General features: G+C 42.7%; 1 protein-coding gene across 3 annotated transcripts in view; it reads right to left on the bottom strand.

The window, feature by feature from the left end:
• Positions 1-23640, bottom strand: part of UBASH3A (ubiquitin associated and SH3 domain containing A) — a 42245-nt gene that overhangs the window by 10581 nt on the left and 8024 nt on the right. For 2 of the 3 annotated variants that reach the window (XM_053305840.1, XM_053305842.1), the window contains exons 1-9: positions 21889-22001; positions 18671-18724; positions 16722-16908; positions 14708-14906; positions 12813-12982; positions 11780-11988; positions 8977-9094; positions 6421-6529; positions 4714-4836 (exon numbers count right to left, since the gene is read on the bottom strand). In XM_053305840.1, coding sequence (XP_053161815.1) covers positions 4714-4836; positions 6421-6529; positions 8977-9094; positions 11780-11988; positions 12813-12982; positions 14708-14906; positions 16722-16908; positions 18671-18724; positions 21889-22001 — 1282 coding nt within the window. Of the gene's footprint in view, positions 1-4713; positions 4837-6420; positions 6530-8976; positions 9095-11779; positions 11989-12812; positions 12983-14707; positions 14907-16721; positions 16909-18670; positions 18725-21888; positions 22002-23640 lie in introns of those variants that run through there. The other variant, XM_053305841.1, reaches the window with a different exon arrangement.

The following is a 23640-nucleotide window of genomic DNA, read 5'->3' as shown; positions in this document are numbered from 1 at the left end:
CACCGTGGATGGATGGATGGATGGCACAGGAAGGAAAGCAAAATGGCCCCAAGCTACTTTCCCCCTTTCCTTTCCGAATAGCAAAGGAAGGGAAGGAACTGGCAATGAAATTTTAACAGAAAAAAGAAAGAAATGGGAGGGAATAGAGCAGGTTCTACTTACTGCTCTGCTTTAGGCAGCAATATGTCATGGGCTGGCACTGAAGATGAGCAGCTTCATAGAAATTTGGATCCAAAATATAAATCTCATCTCTCTATGATGGGTGCCATAGTGACCAGCATGGTGTAACAGTTAGAATGTTGGACTGGGACTGGGGAGGTCAGTATTCAATCCCCATTCAGCCACAACATTCACTGAGTGACTCTGGGCTAGTCATTGGAGTCACTAGTCACTGGAGCCAGCATGATGTCGTGGTTAGAGTGCTGGATTAGGACCGGGGAGACTCGAGTTCAAATCCCCATTCAGCCATGATACTAGCTGGGTGACTCTGGGCCAGTCACTTCTCTCTCAGCCTAACCTACTTCACAGGGTTGTTGTGAGGAGAAACTCAAGTATGTAGTACACTGCTCTGGGCTCCTTGGAGGAAGAGCGGGATATAAATGTAAAAAATAAAAAAATAAATTTATCTCTCAGCCTAACCTACCTCAGAGGGTTGTTGTGAAGATAAACATAAACATGTGTGCACTGCTCTGGGCTCCTTGGAGGAAGAGTGGGATATAAATGTAAATAAAATAAATTAATGCCTGAAGAGGTCTAACCAGACCACTCTACACTCTAGTTAGGCCAGTATCCCACTTACACCCATCTAATGTTGGTATAGTGTATTTAGAATCTTGCAAAAGTCCAGCACAAGGTAGGAGGAGAAAACAAGAGCTGGAGGAAACAAAGAAAAAACAAAAAAAACAGAGACCCTACCCCAGCAGCCACTCCCCAACATACATGCCAACACTGCCAGCAAACAGCAATTACCAAGTAGCATGTTAACAAAAACCCCATGTGGTCCAGGCAATTCACACATAGTGACAGACACAAACAGCCAATTCACACATAGTGACAGGGACATGCCCCCATCATGTCAACACATAGGACCACACACACAGAGAGAATACACAATTCACCTGACAAAAGGATGTCACAAAACCTTTGGATACAAAGCTGCAAATAGGCACACCTGAGGGATTGCAGTGCCTCAACCAACCAGAGAGAGCACTGCAGGGACCAATAATCTGGCTCTCACATCATATGAGCTGCCTTTGCTTCAGCCACCCTAGGTAGCCAAACACACCCCATGCATACTTGCTTGATTGTTTGGCTTTGCTTGAACTCTCCTATCAGGGGTTTATAACATGGGACAGGTGTGCTGTGATTGGGTGCAGAGCTAGACTGAATCCTATACTCCTCTGTGGAAGAATAGGTTATATGAATGAAGGAAGAAGTGGTGGGAGGAGAATCAGTGGGTTTCCTTCCTTCCTTCCTTCCTTCCTTCCAATTGTGGGCTTCTCAGAGGCATCTGGTGGGCCACTGTGGGAAACAGGATGCTGGACTAGATATGCCTTGGGCCTGATCCATCAGAGCTGTTCTTTTGAGTGCCTTTCAACTGATGCCACCTCCAGAGCTGGCATAATATTATGCCCTGTTGTCAGGGGCATGTCTACAAGGTGTAAGTCAGCTGCTCACTGTACTGCCCATGACATGCCCACATCTCTAGCCCATTTATGGTCTCCACTGACCAGTCATGAAGATATGTCTGTGTAGTGTTCCTCCAGCCTAGAGGGGATGGTGGAGCTGAACCTTGGTTTTCACTGGTGGGAATGGCTTGGGCCATATTAGTGATGTTCACAGATGCTGAACAGGTCTGCAAGAAGGAACGCTGCAGCCCAGCCCCCATGCTTTTTGGGAGAGCGCCGGAGGGTGGAAAGTGGTGGGGCAGGGATGGGTGGGTAGGATGCACCCTCCCTGTCCCTTAAAGTAACCCCCCTGCCCTCTCAGGAGTGCACGAAACTGGTTCCATGCACATCCCTACTGAGAGGGCATCTATGTGCAATTTTGTCAAAATGTTTAGTCCATTGATCCACTAGGGAAGACTGGCATAGACAGGAAAATCCCCTAGAATATGCTGAATACCAGTTGGATCCATAACTCCCCAGGGGCAGCCCATCTTAAATAGTAGCCATCCTTTCCTGAAGAGGTCAGAGGATCCTTTGATCCAGGCCTGCTCAACCTAGGCCCCCCAGCTGTTTTTGAACTACAACTGTAGTTCAGTGTTGAACTACGATGATTTTAGAGAAGGTGAGTTGTGCTCAGTTGATGAGAATCCTGGAGGAGACTGATTTCCTGGATCCTTGCCAGTCAGGTTTTAGGCTGCAGCATAGCACTGAAATGCCATTGGTCGTCCTCTTGGATGACCTGTATCGTAACCTTGATGTGGGAAGTGCACCTCTCTTGGTTCTTCTTGATCTCTCAGCGGCCTTCAATACCATGACCATGCTATCCTTCTGGAGCACTTAAGTGGGCTGGGTCTTGGGGGCACTGTTCTTCAGTGGTTCCGGTCCTACCTCATTGGGCGATTCCAGTCGGTGTCAATTGGGGGTGAGTGTTCTGCGCCCTGGCCCCTTTCTTGTGGGGCTCCACAGGGCTCGGTCCTTGCTCCCATTCTCTTTAACATCTACATGAAGCTGCTGGGCTTGGTCATCCATCGGTTTGGGGTAAGTTTTCATCAATATGCTGATGATACTTGGCTTTATATCTCTACCCCTGGCCAAACAGGTGATGCCGTTCATGTGCTGGCTCAGTGCCTAGAGGCTGTCAGGACCTGGATGGGCCAAAACAAGCTCGGGCTCAATCCCTCCAAGACCGAGTTGCTCTTGTTCAGTTTGTGATCTGGCCAGTTGCCATGTGTGAGTATCTCTTGATGGAGTTGTGTCTCCAGAGTTGTGTCTCCCTTGAGAGAGACGGTTCATGGTCTGGGGGTTCTCATGGACTCGCGGCTCCTGCTTAAACAGCAGGTAGAGGCCATGGCCAGGGGTCCATTTACCCAGCTTCAGCTGGTTCACCAGTTACAGCCTTTCCTCAACTGGCAGGCCCTGGCAACAATAACTCAAGCCTTTGTTACCTCTCACTTGGATTACTGTAATGTGCTCTACCTAGGGTTGCCTTTGAAAATGATTTGGAAGCTTCAGCTAGTCCAGAATGCAGTGGCCTGCCTCCTCATGTGTGGCCGTAGATGTGATAGTCTCACACCTCTTTTATGGTCACTGCACTAGTTGACTGTTCACTTCCGGGTCCAATTCAAGGTGCTGGTTCTCATCTACAAAACCTTTATGTGCTTAGCACTTTTATATCTCCAGGATCACCTCTCTCGGCCAGATGTATCCCATCCTGTGAGGTCTTTTCAGCTGGCCCTCCTTAGTATCCTGGGACCTGGTGTAGTGCGTGGTGCCTGGGCCCATAGGAGGGCCTTCTCTGTGGCTGCCCCTCTTCTTTGGAACACTCTTCCCCGCCAGATTCATTCAGCCCTGGCTGCTTTTAAGGCCCTTCTTAAGACACACCTGTTTCGCCAGGTGTTTGCCCTTTAATAATTTTTGTTAATTGATTGTTGTTCGTATTTCTGTTGTTCACCGCCTAGAGTCTTTGGAGGAGGTGGTATATAAGACATTTCAATAAAATAAAAATAAAAATAAACTGCCATAATCCCCAGCCACAATGGCCAATAGCCAGGGATTATGGGAATTGTAGGCCAACATCTGCAGGAGGGCCAAAGTTGAGCAGCCCTGCTCTAATCCATGCCCCGATAGCTATTTGGGGATACTTCCAGACTTGCTCTTTGCTACAACACCCACTTGTCGCTTCTCTGCTACAAACTGCAAGCAGAACTGAACTGCATCGACACTAGTGTGTTTGGGGGACACAATAGACAGTCCCTTCCCCTTCTATCCCTTCTGTTTCTGTTGTGATCTGTTGTATCTGGACATGCACCTCTCAAGAAAAAAGATGGAAGAGTAGTGCTAACAACAGTCTATATCTGTGGCCAGTGTGCTGCTGTACAGTTCTAAAAGAGTTGGATTTTTCACATTAATAAATGTGATGATTTACATGTGGGGAAAATATTAGTGGACAACAGAAGGCCCAGAATGTAAACCCTCCATATAGGGTGAGTGAACAAGAGGCGACAAACTTAGAACAAACACTCTGCCTGGAAGTAGAACAAAAACTCTGCCTGGTTTGCTGTTGACCTGGGATTCACCACAGTCTGTGGCAGATGTGGGGAACACCTGAAAATGTGTCTCTCGTTAACTGGTCTGCTAGATAAAGCAAGAGCCTGTGATCTTCTGATGCTACATCAGTTACAAACCCTTTGCTGCTCTCCCTCTCCAGCATCATATCTCCCTCTCTCTATTGCATTCCCAATACGAGAGCCCACAAATTGTCACACAATTGCACAACACATCTGCTATCACACTTGCACAATCACATTCTATCATGACTCTCAAAAGTAATGAATGATTTGAGGACAAATCAAAATTGCACTTTGATTGCTGAGAAAATATAATATGCTCATAACCAAAATGCGGTGTTGCAGGAAGGTATTTGGATTCTATGCAACAAATAAATAGGAACAATTCATGTGGACAACCCAGGTGGAAGGCCTTACAATCTCTGTGAGTTTCACAATTCTTCCTTTTACCCTTTTGATTAGTGTACCAAATAGGTTACCTATTAGTCTAGACTGGAAAATGCCGCAGCATGATAAAGGAGGATCATATTCAAAACTTTTGATGCTATCTTTTCGGTTTGGTAGACTAGCGGGGAAATTGAGGTCTCCTCGATGATACTGTCCTGAAACAAAACAGAATGTTTTACCATGGATATCAAAGCATTCATAGCAAAACCAATTCTTTTGATAAATGATGTTTTGTTTGTTTATCTAAAATGTGTTTTGACTGCCCTTCAGAAGGTCTAGCAGATGGCATACAATCAGGAATAGAATAAAAATGCAGCAATCATACAACAAAATAGAGTGGCAGTGAATACAGCAGCACTAAAAATTCAGTAAAACACAGCAAGAAGAAAGCATTTTAGCACATAAACTGAAATGCCTGGACAAATAAAAATATATTTGCCTGATGCCAAAAGGACATAATAGTTGGTGCTAGGTGAACTTTTGTAGGGAGAGTATTCCAGAGTCTGGGTGCCATGATGGAGAAGACCCTTTCCTAATCAACACCATCTAACCATAGGTCGGTAGGGGACTGGGAGAAGGACATTAGATGAAAAATGCAACGAGCAGGCAGTTTCATGTGGTAGCAAGTGGTCCTTCAGGTATCCTGGCCTGGTCCCAAAGTACTATTTAGGGCTTTATAGGTAAGCACCAGTACTTTTGAATTGTGCCCAGAAAAGGACTGATAACTAGAGAAGCTCCATCAGAACAAAAGATATATAGAGTATTCAGCACTGCTGCCAAATTCTGTACTAGGAATAGACAAGATAGCCAGCAACAAGTGGAGGTGCCACCCGGAGGACCCATTCAGTCTCCTCCAAATGTTTCCAAGAAGTCTTCAAAGGCAGTCCCATCTATAGCAGTCTAATTATAAGGTTACTAGTGCAGGGACACAGCAGCAGGCTATTTCTGTCCAGAAGTGGTCATAGCTAGTGCACCAAAGTGAATGGTGAATTATGGTCCAGGTCTCCCTAAGGCACATTTATAGTACATTATGATCCAGCTCTCCTTAAAATACTGCTATTACAACAGTCTACTTTATTTTAAGATTTTCTCACATAGAACCTAAAGTAATATGATGAAAAACTGAAGAGATGGGCAAGCTTCCTCAGATGCCACTGAGATCAGAAATTATGATTAAAAGTGAATGCTTTTCAGAATCCCCCACCCCCAAGAGTTCTAGGTTTAATAAATTGGGCCAGGCACATGTGCAAATGCACAATTTCAACTACCAGAGAGGAGGGAAAAAGGACAGAAAGAGAAAGACCTCTCCCTCCCTTCCTCCCTTCCTGCCACAACTGTCCTCAATGCTAGTCAGTTGGTAGTTGAGAAGGAGGAAGGGGTTCTTCTCCAGCTTCAATTAAAATCTGAGCTGGAGAAGATTTTGAGACTCATAATGCTCACTTTGCTTTTAAGACTAATATGAGGAGTCTCCAGATTTTTATTTTATTCCATGTCAAGGAAATACAAAGCTCAGGGAAATCTCTAAAAAGCTGAGGCATATGCCAAAAGAGTAATGTTTTATTTATTCAGAGTGACCCTATTTCAAACCCAAGGCAAATTTGGGAACTAATTCTTTCTCAATGGGATATGCAGGGAGCAGGTGTGGGCTAGTAATCTTTGTTTTGTTTATTACTGTTAACACAATGCACTTATTTAAGGCAAACTTGCAGTATCGAATTCTCCAATCTTCTATTTATTACCATCTGCAGAAAAACACTGCTGTAGCCAAGACTTCCCAAACACCTGGTCTATCCTTTCTCCATGGCGCAGCACCAACAGACTTCTTCGGATAGCAGTTTTCCCATTAAGCTGGAATAAATTGCATTACAGCTTTACTTATTAAAATTACCAGTTTTGTTGATAATCAGGAGTTTAAACAAGGATTGCTTTTTGTAAGGGTTCAATTGACATGATGTCTACAGATAACCACTCCTACAATTTTATATTCATGTATCAACTAGTGACTCTGACACCCATGTCACTGTGACTACAATGTAACATCATAATCTTCAATATTATGCTGTCATACCTATTGGTAAGACCCACCCCAATTACTTATCTAATAAGTATTAGATTTGATTTGTACCTGAACCGAATCACCCCAAATTTGTTTTGGGTCTGAATCTGCCCCCACCCAGTCACCCCAGATGCTATTTGTACCTGAATTTTCTGAATCCAAATCCAAATTGATCAGGGCAAAAAAGGGGTTCTGGGGGCAAAAGAGTAGTAGTGATAGTGCCTGACTGATAGTGCCTAATGGGTGGAAGCTACCAGCCAAATTTCAAAGAAATTGGGCAAAGGGGTGATTTAATTTTTTTTTAAGTTGGCACATCTTGCTTTCCCCCATAGGGAATAATGGGGATTTCAGCAAACTTATAACTCCATGTGGGGGCACCGGGGTGGCCTAGAGTGGGTTGTGGTGAGTGGTAGTGCCCAATGGGTGGAAGGAAGCTACCACTCAGATTTCTAAGGAATTGGGCAAAGGGGTGACTTTTTAACATATTTTTGAAGTTGACATGTCTTTGTAACAGAATCAGGGCAGAAAAGGGGTTCTGGGGGCAGAAAAGTGGGTAGGGTGGTAGTGCCCCAATGGGTTCCCTGCTACCACCTAGATTTCAAATAAATTGGTGAGAGGGGTGATTTTAATTTTTTTTTAAAAAAAAAGTTGGTGCGGCTTTAAGCTTTTTCCCCATAGGGAATAAGGGGGATTTCAGCAGCCCCATAACTGCACTTGAGGGGCACCAGGATGGCCCAGAGTGGGTTGTGGTGTAGTGCACATAGGGTGCCAACCACACCCAAAACCACAAGCCCATGAGGCACTGGGTTTTGTTGTTTTCTGAGGTGTTCCGAGAGTAGATTCTCTGGTATGAAATGAGAGTATATTCTTTCTAAGTTCATTCATCATATTGCATCAAACAAAAGAACATAAGAATAGCCCTGCTGGATCAGGCCCAAGGCCCATCTTGTCCAGCATCCTGTTTCACACAGTGGCCCACCAGATGCCACTGGAAGCCTACAGGCAGGAGTTGAGGGCATGCCCTCTCTCCTGCTGTTACTCCCCTGCAACTGGTACTCAGAGGCATCCTGCCTTTTAGGCTGGAGGTGGCCTTTAGCCCTCCAACTAGTAGCCATTGATAGACCTCTCCTCCATGAACTTATCGTAACCCTTCTTAAAGCCATCCAGGTTGTTGGCTGTCACCACATCTTGTGGAAGAGAATTCCACAAGTTGATTATGTGTTGTGTGAAGAAGTACCTCCGTTTGCTGGTCCTACATTTCCTGGCAATCCATTTGATGGGATGACCCCTGGTTCTAGTGTTATGTGAGAGGGAGAAAAAATTATCTCTATCCACTTTCTCCACACCATGCATGATTTTATAGACCTCTATTATGTCTCCCTGAGGTTGTCTTTTTTCTAAACTAAAAAGCCCCAGGTGTTGTAGCCTTGGCTCATAAGAAAGTTGCTCCAGGCTGCTGATCATCTTGGTTGCCCTCTTCTGCACCTTTTCCAGTTCTACAATGTCCTTTTTTAGATGTGATGACCAGAATTGTATGCGGTACTCCAGGTGTGGTCGCACCATTGTTTTGTATAAGGGCATTTTAATATTAGCAGTTTTATTTTCAATCCCCTCCCTAATGATCCCTAGCATGGAATTGGCCTTTTTCACAGCTGATGCACATTTTCAGTGAGCTGTCCACCATGACCCCAGGATCCCTCTCCTGGTCAATCACTACAGCTCAGATCCCATCAACATATACTTGAAGATGAATCAAAGAAGATTATGAATGAACAAAGATGAGCAGTGATAGGGGAGTCTAAGTTCTGAACGACGCAGTGGGGGAAGTAACCTGCCTAGAGAACAGGAGGCTAGTGGTTTGAAACCCCACTGGTGTGTTTCCCAGAATATGGGAAACTCCTATATTGGGCAGCAGCGATATAGGAAGAGGCTGAAAGGCATCATCTCATACTGCATTGGAGATTGCAATGGTAAACCCCTCCTCTATTCTACCAAAGACAACCACATGGCACTGTGGTTGCCAGGAGCCAACACCTACTCAGCAACACAACCTTTCCTTTCTTGAAAACAGAATTACTTATCCATAGCCAGTTCTGATAACATTAACCTGTATCAGGAGATTAAACAAACTCAAATACTGTATCAAAGTTTACTTGTAACCTAAACCTGTTTTGGACAGCAATACATTGGTGTTTGCCCATGTAGACATCAAAGAGCAGGACACTCAAAAGCTGGTTACCTGAAGAGCAAACATTTTGGTTATACTCCTTGGGACTGGATTTGGGATTTTCAGTTTAGTGCCTGGTTCAGTTTGATTCTTAGGATGCTGTCCTGAAGCTGGAGTGAAAATATATTCTCTGCAAGGGAAAGTAGGATCCCAATGAATGATAGGAAAAAGCAAACAGTGAGGAACTTCATAGGAACATAGGAAACTGCCATATACTGAGTCAGACCATTGGTCTATCTAGCTCAGTATTGTCTTCACAGACTGGCAGCAGCTTCTCCAAGGTTGCAGGCAGGAATCTCTCTCAGCCCTATCTTGGAGAAGCCAGGGAGGGAACTTTGAAACCTTTTGCTCTTCCCAGAGTGGCTTCATCCCCTGAGGGGAATATCTTGCAGTGCTCACACTTCAAGTCTCCCATTCGTATGCAACCAGGGCAGACCCTGCTTAGCTACGAGGACAAGTCATGCTTGCTACCACAAGACCAGCTCTCCTCTTCAGGCTCATGTTTCCTTTCCACAGACTCCACACACTATGCGAGACGAGGTTCATGAGGTCTTCCCTATGATGACAGAATACATTGTCCTTGCAAAGAATGCTAAAGAAGCTTTAGGGGCCACTTTTTATTGTGAGGACAGAATACTGTCCACTTTTAATTCAGCCACTTTTGTTGCAAGGACAGAATACTGGAAAGTTTGGGGCATTCTTGTAATATCAGTTTATTTTCTCTTCTAAACTTGCTTGCTCTCTTTAGGAGAGAAAGCAAGCACCTTGACAGACAATGCTAGTCTGTAGCTCAGCTTTGTAATTCAGCAAGGCATGTAGCATGCCTTTGGAGTTCCTGTTCTGGGTTCCTTCCTAGCCAGCTGCACAACACGGCTTCTGCATAAGGAGGGAAGATATATCTAGGAGTTAGTGACCAACAGCCATCAAAAGCTACCAGTACTAATTTAAGCATTTAATCAATGCCCATTAAACAAGTATTTTCAGCGGTTATACAAAAGATTTGTATTTTTCTCTTTTTATAGCCATAGTCATATTATCATTTTTCACTTCTACTCAACAAGTTTGCATTCTATATGCCTATATAATTTGGAATCGACCGTGGTTAATGGCTGCATTGGTTAATGCAGGGTGTGTGGCCAGTAACAGGAAGAGGGGCTGCTTGGCCCCTTTCCTGCTCCTTCCCAGTTGGTGTATCATTCAGGTGCCGGCTAGGTGCTTCTGTCTCTGGAGAGAAAGCAAGCACAGAGCCACCCACTGCTGAATAAAATGCCAAGCAGGAAGGAGAGGGGCAGTGACTTGCGCTCCTAGCTGGCCAGCACTTCATTCGCTGGCTGGGTGCAGGAGGAAGACAAGGAGGTGCCCGGGGTGTGTGTGGAGAGATCACCATGATGGCCCCCCGACCCCGGAGGTCCAGGAACAAATGTCCCCCCTTGTCCAATAGTGGTTATGCCCCTTATTAAAGCAGTTTACATAGTAAAAGGGAAAAGAAGTTGGTTCCCTGTCTCCAAAGTGCTCAAAATATAAAAACACGCCCAGGAGAGACACCAGGAAACAGCCATTGGGAGGGTCACTGTGCTAGGATGAATAGTGGCAATTGCTCTATCGTGCCAAATATATCACTTTAAAAGGTGCCTCTTTACCTGGTTAGCAGGACATGGTCAGTTAGCAGGAGATACAGAGAAAGGCTATTCTCACAACTGAGGGAGAGGGTAGGGAGGGTGTTGGGGGGGGATGCAAGGTTGACCCTACCTTCCCCCCCGATGAGCAATCATTGCCTCTTCAGTGTGCCACTGCACACTCACACAATCCATGCTGCTCCGGGACTAATTTTCCCGGGCTCCATGAATCCCACAATGCACCGCACAATGAGCACAGTGCATTGGGGGATTCCCCCAGGAGTCAGGTGTTCTAGGCACCCCACTCCTTCTGTGCTCAGGCTGCCTGCAGCCCAATCTGGGGTAATGGGCGCACTCACAACCTTTAACCTGGGTAAAAGCCTGGGTAAAATACTCGGGCTACCAGGGCAGGCAGTGCCGGGATCGACCTTGAGCCCTACCCAGGTAGGGCTGCCCAAACTAGGTAGGGCTCCACGTGTGCACAGCATCAGAGTTTAGATCAGAGTCCATCAGATGCATGAAGTATTATTGTCATTTGGAAGATATATACACACATGGGTATAGAGAAACCAATGGAAACAGTGGGGTCAAATAGCTACAAAATGCAAGAGGTATCATCTGCATCAATTGTAAAACTTTTTTTTTAAAAAGCAGGGGGAGAACCACAAACAAAACAAAAAAGAGAAGAAGCATAATTTGGCACTGAGTACAGAATTCAACACTAGGCAGAAGTGGGGGTGGGGGTGGGGGGGAGTGGTTGGTTGGTGGTAGCAGCTATCCTTCCCCCCCGCTCTAGATAGATGCTGCCACCAACCAGCAGTAAGCCCTACCCACGAACGTTTTGTAGAAATTCTCATGTCCCTCAACAATCATCCAATGATCTCCCATTTTCACCATCTGAAAATGGGGCAGGGAAAATGGGGGGGGGGGTTCCTGTTTGGTTTATCCCTATGGCAAATGTTGAATTTTGTACCCCGTGCCTAGTTATATTTTTTTCTGTAGTTAGGCACAATGCTGAAATACATGCTGCCCATCATGTCAGAAAACAATACGCTTCTGCATAAGGTTATTTTAATTACTAAAAGTGAAAAGTGAGATAGGTTTCTTCCATCTTATTATACCAACCAATGGAGAAAAGAATGACCCAGTAGATACAGCTACATAAAGCTAAGCTAATACCAAAGCTGAGTAATACTAACCTGTGCTTGACCCAGGTATCTGATTCGTTGGCTTTCTCTGTGTAATTCTCAGGAAGAAATCCCCTGCACCCTGTCCGATGGGAGATACCAATCACCCAGCCATCACAAACTTGGGTTTGTTGTGCTCGATCAACATATACAAGATCACCAGCATTCAGCATCAGCTCATCTATGTTCTGAGGCTTATACTGGAATAGTGCTTTCAAAATCTGGGAGAAATTGTTGGTTGTTGTTTTTTAAAAAAGAGAGAATAAAAATGAGGAATGTGTGGTTAAATTCAGGAATGAGTGGTAAGATTGTTGAAGGCTGGTTAATATTCACTTAATGCATTGCATTTATTTTCTAAAAGAGTGGGGATGTATGTAGTAAAGCCCAGTTAGGCACTATAGGCACATTAACATAGAAGTAAGTCTCGCGGATTTCAGCAGAACACACAACGAGTAGGGGTGCAAAAGCAATCAGATTATACTGTAGCTTGGTGCAAGAGATACATTTATTATTATTATTATTATTATTATTATTATTAATCTCTTGTTTACACAGTCAGACAGGTGTTATTGACTGGTTTGTTTTATCCAGACATCGAGTGTCCTTCCCAAGGACCTGGGATGGCTGAATTTTATTGTCAGTGTTGTTGCTGTTGTTATAGATATCGTCGCAGAATATATTACTACTACTACTACTACTACTACATTTATATCCCGCTCTTCCTCCTAGGAGCCCAGAGCAGTGTACTACATACTTGAGTTTCTCCTTTAGTACATGACTAAAGGACAAACTAACAAGATGATGGAGATATGTAAGTGCATCTCCAGTCTCCTTAAACCTTTACAAATAGCAACTGCAAGGGGCCCATCCAAACCAGCCTCCTAGCAAGGATTTAAACCTGGGTCTTCCTAGGCCAACAGGCTAACCATTAAGCCACACTGGTACTCACCTAGAGCACCTTATTATGAAAGGTAGTACAGTAATTTTGTCCCAAACACCTGAGAGATGTTCTTATTTTAAAAGAGCAAGATATTTATCTGGGTACCTGATAATGTACAAAACGCATGTCTCTAGAATACAGAGCTGCTGTCCACTGGCAGCTTTGCTTAGGATTGATTGATTTGGCCAGTTGTTCCAAAGTCTTTTGATGGTTAGGATAAAATTTGTTGGCTAATGTAAGATGGAGCTGCTTGGTTGAAGGTTTCACACAGCAATCTAGAAAGAAAGAAAGAAAACAACCCCAATAATCAAATGGCATTGCAAGATGAGAATAATCATCATGATATTATTTCCAGTTGTTTTCTATACAGTTTTACATGATAGTTCTGATTAAACTTGATGAGAGCCAGCGTGGTGTAGTGGTTAGAGTGCTGGACTAGGACTGGGGAGATCTGAGTTCAAATCCCCATTCAGCCATGATACTAGCTGGGTGACTCTGGGCCAGTCACTTCTCTCTCAGCCTAACCTACTTCACAGGGTTGTTGTGAAAGAGTAACTTAAGTATGTAGTACACCGCTCTGGGCTCCTTGGAGGAAGAGCAGGATATAAAATGTAATAATAATATAATAACAACAACAACAACAACTTGGAGAAGAATATTCTCCAACCACAATTGTTTTAAAAATATTCTTTAGCTGAAGGAGAGGAGAATGCTTAAGAGAATTATCCTCCAGTTCACAAATTATCACCTCATGAATTTCTTCACACAGGAATAATTCTCATATCCATAGATGACTCTTTGGAGGCATGGCTAACATAGGAAGCAGACCTCCAGAATACCTTAAGGAGCATACTCGAGGTGGGGATGGAGGATCTAATAAACTGAAACCTCTTTGTTGTTGTTGTTTTAACATGCACAAGTGGCTGATAGAGTCTATTTAATTTTATAACCATAATTATGAACAAAATCATTTTTTGAAGATCAGATAAACAATGTCACTCATTATCTTAACAAATCTTTATTTCTGTAAGCTAGAGTTAAAAGTGTGAATTTGCAATTTTAAAAGCAGCTGAGCAGTGGAATGTTATTTGCAAACCAAAGGGATGAGTCACTAACAGGTATTCAGTACAGCAGCAACACCTCTTGTGTCTCTCCCTTCATTGATGCCTGTTACTGATGTATACACACTGTTCACTCTGAGCATGTGCTGAGTGTAAGACTCCAATCCTCTTTGTAGGAATCTAAGTATGCCCACAGTTAGTGAGCATGTGCAGAGCCCTAAACTTGTTCAAAAACTTGGTTATTCTATCAATAACTTGTGGAGTGATTCTCTTGCCCTTTTATAGAAAGCAAGAACCAGTCCAAGAAGTCCCAAATGTTTTTGTCCCCCTCAATGTTGTCTGGCTGCTATTGTTTTTTCCCTTTATTTTCTTCTCCACAATGAGGATTATGCTGGGGGCGGAAATATCATTTCTGAAAAGCCAGCTGCCATGTTGAAGAAAAGGACATAGGAACATAGGAAGCTGCCATATACTGAGTCAGACCATTGGTCTATCTAGCTCAGTATTGTCTTCACAGACTGGCAGTGGCTTCTCCAAGGTTGCAGGCAGGAATCTCTCTCAGCCCTATCTTGGAAATGCCAAGGAGGGAACTTGGAACCCTCTGCATGCAAGCATGCAGGTGCTGTTCCCAGGGCGGCCCCATCCCCTGAGGGGGAATATCTTACAGTGCTCACATTTAATCTCCCATTCAAATGCAAACCAGGGTGGACCCTACTTAGCAAAGGGGACAGTTGGTGCTTGCTACCAAAAGACCAGATCTCCTCCCTTGTGAGAATTTCAGAAGATATTTGAAAGTTCATTAGAAATTCCCCAGAATTCCTCCCCCCTTGTATTCTCCCCCTGAGGATTTTGGGGGGATATTTGGAGGGCATATTGTCTCCAAGTCTAGTTCTGATCTACTGGCTCTAACACACACTTTCAGTAATTCGATGTCATTACCTGCTAAGCTCACAGCCTCTGTGGCAAAAGCAGCCGCAAATGATTTTATTATATTTGCAGGGCCGTCACTAATGAAGAAGCCAATATAGGTGCTGGAAGAATGTAGCGTTAGGGAGATGATTGATGGAAAGCAATTAGAAAATCTGTCACCAGCTTTCTTTAAGGCTTCATACAAGGCATCAACCTTTTGGTCTTCACACTGAAATGAATCAATTTATTACAGCCATAGGCCATACAGAGAACATACAAAGATTAAAACAAGATTAAAAGCAAAATATGCCAGCAGTAAAATAATACGTAATTATCAGGACAAAACAATAGCTCCTAAGAATTAGATCTTAAACAGGATCTTAGTCTAATAGCGACATAAAAGAATCTCGCCACCACCTTAGTAACCTCATTATCTTGATCCTCAAGACAAAAATTCAAATAAAAGGAGTCAGCTCTTCTTGGGAATTGCTCTAACAGAGGGAATATGAGTTCTTTCCTAGTATCAGAGTACAGGGAGCAATATAACAGCACATGAGAAACTGTTTCAGGGAGGCCTGCACCACAAGGGCATAGGCCAAAATCTGACGATCCCTTATTAAATCTTTTTTCCAAAAGGGCTGAAGGCAGCACATTCATACGGGCCCTAGTGAAAGCTATCCTAAACTTTAAAAAGTGTAGGGAAGCTAAATATTTAGCACCTCTATTCCCCGAAGGGGGCATGATACCAAAAAATAGAGGAGAGCAGGTCCTATTTCCCCTAGAAACAAGATTCTGGCGCTCAATGTCATGAAGGCGTTGTATAAGTGTAATCTTCGCCTTCTCATTTCCAATGAGTAAAATTTCAGAAGGAGAAAGACCCATTTGCAATATTTTGTTGTTGACATATAACAGCCAAGGGCTAGGAAAGGAGTCTCTCCATAGAAACAAAAAATAGGAGGGCTCCTGAATATCCAAGCAAAGTTTAATCTATCTGGTGAAAGTAAGTTCCCATGCTTTAAAAAAAAAAAAAGTAAGGGATCCAGATTCCAAACAATGCTGAATAAGGTACACATCTGGGTACCCCAAAGATAGCCCTAAGAAATAATGACTGAACCGTTTCCATCTCTGATGTTACTTCCTGAATCCAAAGTGGGACGCCATAAAGTAATTGAGCTACAATCTTTGCTAGAAAAACTTGGAGAGCCATAGGTATATACTTTCACACTGAAAAAAAACCCATAAAGAAAGTTACAGGCTTTTAAAGGAGTTGACTGCTTCAGGCTGATTCATAAATAGTAAAATTTAGATGCTTTAAGAGACTGTGACTAGAGTCCTTTTCAGACATTATGTTATATGTCCATACAGGTGTCTGTGCACATGTACATAAATGTGTGAATGACTATAACCCCTGCTAACTTGGCAAAGAGGCACCTTTTAATGTGGTGATTCTCTTTATTTAGCATAGTGAGAGTAACTCGTCCTATCCATCCCCAGCACAGTAACTCCAGTGACTGCTGGTGGTATCTATCTTATGTTTCTTTTTAGATTGTGAGCCCTTTGGGCACAGGGGTCCATCTTATTTATTTATTATTTATCTGTGTAAACCATCCTGAGCCATTTTTGGAAGGGTGGTATAGAAATCAAATAAATAAATAAATAAATAAAATATGTTCATCTTAAAAGTGAACCTGGGTATAGGTTGTATCCTCAAAGACAGGGTACATATAGGAAGTGTACTATTATTGTATATGCATTAAACATAATGTCTGAAGATGTAAAATACAGATCTGTACATGTGTCCACTGTACAGAGATTGTATATGCATTGAACAAAACATCTGAACAGCACTTAGAGTAAATAGCAAATTGCTGGGATGGTCTAAAAACAGCAGACACCACAAAACATGCCCAGAGGCTGAACCTTGGCTCAAATGAAGCGTTTTACATATCAAGGTGAGAGTAAAGTGAACAAAAGAGAGCAGAATGCATATCTGTCCATGATACCATTTCAGCTTGCATAGTCACACAGCAAGAATTCGACTCACCGTAAAGAATTCAGAAAGAGTTATGTGTGGGAACACTTCATGGGCTTTGTTTTTTCCACATTGGTTTTTGGTTTCTCTCCAAAAATCCATCAGATTGTCACTCAAGGGGCCGGTTGGACACAAATAGAGGGCATATTCCTGAGGGATTGGATCTTCCAGAGAAGGATCATTGCAATGAGAATGTAACCTACAATGAAGAGGGCAACAGGCAGAGCCCATCAAGATACAAAATTGCATAAGCATTCTTTCTCACTCTGGTTGTTTGAAAAAACCTATGCATTAAACTGGTCAATACATATTAAATTGAGTAATACATATTAATTTAAAGCTACAACAGGATAGCCATTTTCAGCAGGATAGCTGTTTTCAGTCTGCAGTATTTGTCTATGAGGAAAAAAGGGCATTTATGTCCCTGTCCCATACTAATGCTCTTTCCAATTCTGAGAGATATGTAGAACTCAAAAGCCCTATTCAGACATGACACTGTATGTGTGGACAGGTGTCTGTACTCATATACACATTTTTGTGTGAATGACAACACATATATTCATTTAAAAAGTGAACCTGGTTACAGGCCCTCTATTGATACTGAACATGTACTGAACATAATGTGTGAAATATAGTATGTGCTTGCAGATTTGTACATGTACACACTGTACACAGATTGTACATGCATTGAACATAATATATGAACAGGGCTATGGAGATTTCAGGAGATTTGTATGATCCAAGGTTTCCTGCACAGCAAGCAAGAGCTGTATGAAGCCCCACAGCCCTTACCAGAAGACAGGAAACAGCAGGGCTGTGTCCAGAATGAGTGTACAGAGACATCTTTATGGTCACTGCAGGAGGGAATGTGATGACCTTAGCTAAGGGCTGATTCACACTATGTGGTAGATGAGTTTACTGCTGCTAAATTAGTACCTGTAAATGTGGAAGCAGCCACCCACCTAATGGTGCAGCGGGAAATGACTTGCCTAGCAAGCATGAGATTGCCGGTTTGAATCCCTGCTGGTACCTATATTGGGCAGCAGCAATATAGGAAGATGCCGAAAGTCACCATCTCATACTGCACGGGAGGAGGCAATGGTAAACCCCTCCTGTATTCTACCAAAGACAACCACAGGGCTCTGTGGGTGCCAGGAGTCGACACCGACTCAACAACACACTTTACCTTTAAATGTGGAAGCAGAAAGGTTTACCTATTTCATTGCCTATTGCAACTAAACTGAACTTGGTGGTATAACTGTTTTCGAGCATATGGCTCTGCTACTCCCCTTCTTCCTCCCTCTCCCTCTGTTGGCTTCCATTGTACTGAAATTAGATTGTAAGCTCGTTGGGGCAGGCCCTTGCCCTTTCTCTTATGTTACTTTGTAAAGCATAATGTACATTAAGGGTGCTGAAATGTGATGGACACTCGTGACCAACAGGGGTTTACTGCGAGGCTATACTGTGAGTTCGGGGCATAACGGATACTTCAATGAAAAAAAAAGGGTTGTTTTTTAAAAAAAACCCTGGACAGAAATTGGGCTAAGTTCCAATACAGAGGGAAAACCCCAAATCATGTGTGAAGCGCTCTCTGAAATATTTCATGGACTTTGGGGGTAAATCTGGCCGATAAGCGAATGCACACCCACCCTCCCAAAGTAAAGTTGTGGTAAAATCGCCATCTGAAAAAGCTCCAGCAGAAAAAGTGAGCGAGCAATGTGGTGAATCTGTCCTCTCATGGAGCAAAAGGCAGTCTGGCTTCTACATTTTTAAGCTGGCTCCTAGAGTCAAATAAAATTTGTGGAGGCCTGGCTTAATGCAAATCAAAGATCTACTCAGGCTTGGTGTGATCTTGTGGCATCTACTCTTATGATGTCAGGTTCTGAACAGAAAATAAAATCACACACTGGGCAATGATTTGTAATTCATGCTTTCTGGAAGTACAGCTCTTACACACTTACCATATCGCTGCTTCTTCTACGGTTTTTTGTCCAGTAGCTGCCAAAGCCTTTAGCCTAAGAGAAGTGCAATGAATTCATGATGAGACAAAAAAAGCAACATCACATATCAACAGTGTGCCTTCCTTTCTGGCTGTGCAGAAGCTCTCTGAACAGCATGACTTGCTACCACACTGACAAAATTTAGAGCCTGAGCCTGAAAATATGCTCTGAAGATATGCTGCCTGCTGTCAATGTTCAGTTTAAACAGACTGTCTGATTAACTGGGGGCACCTTTTCATTCTGTTAAAAAGTTTACAATCAATGAATTACAACCATTTCAATCAATTAATGCATGATGTTCATATTGTCTTTAATTGTAATATCACACTGATCATATTTCTTAAATGATGTGCAGCATTCTATCTCTGTAACACTCTGCCCCAGGGCTGCTTCATGTGTTCAGAAGCCATGTTACTGTGGTTTTCTCCATTTTCCCAATGGGGAAAATTGCAGTAGTGCTGCTTGCACAACCATTCCTTCTGAACAGCCATGGGCCTGCATCCAAGTCTACAGCAGCCCCAGGGCAGAGTGTTACAGAGACATAATGCTATGCAACATGTGGGCCCCTGTGTTAAATAAATAACCAGTTAATCCACTAAACTCTGAAGCTCTATGAGAGCCATATGCATATAAGATGGCAGGCTGTTCCTGTGCAGGTAGCGTTGCCATCTTTTATTCCTGCTTCTGCTCCTATGCCTTTAAAAGCAGCCTCGCATGCAGAAATTATCAGCTGGTGGGGCTTTCCCCATCATGTTATCTTCATTAAGCAGGAAATGTTATCATCTGCTTCATTTCTGCATGCTATCACTCTTAAGGGCACAGAAATGGGATCTTTAAAATGATGTCAGCCATAGCACTGCTCACATAGTATGTGCAGCGACCAAAGCCCAGATTAAAAGTTTATGTTAAGTTCCGAAGAAAATATAAGACCCTGACATGTAACAGAACAAAAGAGTTAGGATCTGAATTTGCTTATTTCCTCTTCCCTCCCTGTTCCCTTTTCTTTTGCTTCATGTCTCTTACATTTTAAGCCATTATTTTAAACCATCTTACTTACTTTGGCAGAAAGGTGGTATGTCAATGTACTAAATACATACATACATAACACTGTTTAGCTTTTTAGCTTTTTACTGATAGCTTTTAATTTCAGTTTTAAAACTTGTTATTTTAATTTTGGTTTAGCCTGGCCTTTAAATTTTTTAACCTTGTTAATTTTTTTATCCTGTATCATATCTATTTTATGAATGTTGTAAGCCACCCTGAGCAGTAGTGCACTGAAGGAGTGGGGTATAAATAATAATAATAATAATAATAATAATAATAATAATAATAATAATAATAATAAATGAATTAACTAATTAACTAACTTTGCATATTGACATTTAGTTCAAGGCGATCTGAATCACTTGCTCGAGATCTCAGTTTGAAGCTGTCTATTTGGAAGCAAACAGCTCCCATAACCTTGGGTTAGGGCAGTATAAAAATGCATTAAATAAATAAATACACACATAAATAACCAGAAAAAGTTTATGTGAGCCCAACTCTCTTATGCTCCTCATAAAACTTCCAAGGAAACCATTTCCCTGCCTGGCCCACAAGTCATTATACATGTGAATTATGTGTCAAATGTCATCCTTTGCAACCTGAGCAGCATGTTCTGCTGCTCTTCATTTCAAACCACAACAAAAATGGTTTCTATTCTCTCTGGCTTGGGCACTGTCTTCAGGCCCCACTCAAACTGGTATCAGCTGGTCAACAAAGGGAAATGGAATCAAGCAGCATGAATTAGATAGGCAAGCTCACAATCTAGCCAGTCTTTTAAAATGGTTTTTGTAGCTGTAGGAACTAACAATAATGATGTTATGAATTTGCAGTCATAGCCACTGTTTTGTTAGACTAATTGTTCCGGAGGCCAGTGGATGTTTCTTAAGGTGAGCTTAAGATCAAGAGTTCATTCTGAAATGTCCTGAATGAGGGGGTGGGTGGGTTAATGGCTCTGAAGTATTCGGAATGGGAGATACTAACAAACATGTAAGGTGACTCTTTCTCCCCTACATGTATATTAAGGAACAAATGCAGCAGCATGTTGGTGAGGAGTCGGGAATGGAAGCTGAGAAGAGAGAAGGGGGAACTGTGGGGGCTGAAGCACCTTAGGGTGCAGGGTTTTCCCCTCTGTACTTTGGAGGTAATCTACTGCTGACTTGTAGGAGTATGGTGGTATTTCAACTCCATCCAGTGCTCAGCTTGTATATTTGTAAATAAACCAAATATTAGATGGACCCTTGCAACTTCTCACCACTCAGAGAACTGCAGAGTGTACATAGCAATAACAACAATGTACAACACAATTTCCCCAGATCCCACACATCTTGGAAACCATGGATCCCATAGTCCATTTGCCAGCTGCTGCTAAGGTTTCATGTGCCCCTCCATCCTTGTCCCCTCCATGAGTTTGGTCACGGCATATGAGTTTAGTCATGACATGCTATATTCAAGTGTACTTTGATGGGCTTTAAAACATCCTCCATTCCCTCCCTTTGATGAGATTTGATGCACACTCATGCCCAAGAGCTGTGGTGCCACAGAAGGTAGTACAAATGAATTACTGATGGTCCTCCCATGTGGTTGTTTGGTTACAAGCTCCTATAAACAGACAAGGGAGGATTTTTGTGGGAATGGAAGAAGAGAGGACAAGAGAGGAATGTAAGAAAAGTGCTACTCTATGGATGCAAAAGCTGGACTTTGAAGAAGCAAGATTTAAAAAAAAAGATACTTTTGAACTTGGGTGCTGGAGAAGACTTTTGAGGATACCATGGACAGCCAGGAAAACAAACAAATGGATCATAGAACAAATCAATCCAGAATTTCCAATCCAGAATTTTCACAAACGACCAGGCTCAAACTATCATACTTTGGACACATTATGTGAAGACCCAGCTCCCTTGAGAAGTCCACAATGCTGATAAAAGCTGAAGGAAAGAGAAGAAGAGGACGACCAGCAGCAAGGTGGATGTACTCGATTATGACAGCAATGAATGCACCACTGAGAGACCTTAAAGGCCAAGCTGAAGACAGATCATACTGGAGAGAAGCTATCTATGTGGTCACTAAGAGTCGACACCGACTTGACGGCACTTAATCAATCAATCAATCACTCAAACAATCAGAGAGGTACTCACGCTATATGTGCAGGAAACCCAGTGGCCAAAAGAGGCTCCAGTAAGGACTGGGAACTTCTGTTTTTATACTTGTTCAAGACCTTCGCATACACCTGTGTCTCAGCCTCCGCCATCTCTTCCTTTCTCTTCTGTGAATGTATGTAGACAAATATGCAGAGAAAGACTGGAGAGGCAGAGGCTGCTAAGATAAAAAACAAAACCTCAAAACCTCCTCCGATCTTTTTGACAGAAGCCGATATCCTGTTTTTACAGCAAGTCTGTGGTTCTTAGAACTATTACTGTAGGCAGGCAGGGAAGGAAAAAATGAATGCAACTTAATGTTCATAACTGTAAATCATAGATCCAGTGTGAAATGCAGGTACCTTAGTACCGTATATTTTAGTGCCTATCAGCTAATTATAGCAGCATTTCCTGGGTCATGATCTATTTTTATTTAAAGCAGTACTGAATCAGCATAAATGAGATGTTAGTATATTAATGAGTTGGTTGGGGGGCCTGATGAGAAACGTATACCTAGCCAAAACAAGTAAATGATGAAAAGTATTGCCACAAGCATTCTCAAAGAAGGACAGTGAAAAAGAATTCCATCTTTGTTGATAGAACTTGTGGGTCAATCCTTTCAGGCTGAGTTACTAGGGGAGACAAATATACTTTGGTTCTCTAGGATCTGTCTATGTCTGTCTGTCTGTCTGTCAAATGTAAAGCAAAGACAACCAGCCTAGTTTTTTTAAAAAATTATTTTCTTTCTTTCTTTCTTTCTTTCTTTCTTTCTTTCTTTCTTTCTTTCTTTCTTTCTTTCACAACAGTAGTGCAAACAGCAAACTCTACCATGCTTTACTGCACAGTCTGGTCAGTGGAACTGTAGTCCTATTCATGTTGTATTCAGCACCTGTACAATCTGTGTGCATAGTGTATGTGTATACAGATCTGTACGTATTTACAGTTATTCATGTATTATGTCTGTAGAATCCAAGGGAAAGAGTTGTGGTATGCAAGGACAAGGCAGTGGAGTAGAATCAAGATTATTACTAGTTTAATGAAATAGATATTATGTACAGAGAGGCAAGAGCAGACTCTGCTTTCCTGTGCTCTTGCTGTTGGCCTTGTTAAGCCCGCCTCTACCCCAAAATCGGAATGTAATTAAATCCACATTCAAAAGTGGCCTGGATCAAGGAATTGATTAACCAAAACACCACATCGTTGAACACTGTTCAGCCCTACACTTCCTTTCTGTATCCTGCATTTCAGGGGGCCTGTACCCAGGGTTACTTATAAAATGAACACACATACAACTCGTACATTCTCACAACCATTAATTGGATAGGAGAAGCCTCGTACTCTAGTCTTGGAGCTGTGCACACTCCTGTTTTCCACTTGTGTGTGAGTTAAAACAAGGTTGGAGGTGTTGGAAGAGATTGTGTGCTAAGCAGCAACTTAGCACACGATCCCTCCTACCCAGCAGCTGTACTCAGGTCTCTAATGAGGTAAGAGGAAAAGCCCTCCAATCCAGCTGCTGCTTAGCACACGATCACTGTGGCCTGGTGCCTCCAACCTTGTTTTTAACTCACACACAAGCAGAAAACGGGAGTGCACACAGCTCCCGAACTAGAGTACGAGACCTTCTGCTACCCAGTTAATGGTAATGAGAACAGCCCAATACAATTGTTCACATAGAAACACGAGCATGTGTACAGACACCTGAATGCACATACAGCATAATGCCTGAAAAGGGCTATTGTGCTGACTCTACTG

This window comes from Hemicordylus capensis, chromosome 3, assembly GCF_027244095.1.
Source record: "Hemicordylus capensis ecotype Gifberg chromosome 3, rHemCap1.1.pri, whole genome shotgun sequence".
NCBI lineage: Eukaryota > Metazoa > Chordata > Lepidosauria > Squamata > Cordylidae > Hemicordylus > Hemicordylus capensis.
Note: the sequence above shows the minus strand (reverse complement) of the source record. Positions and strands in the feature narration are given on the sequence as shown.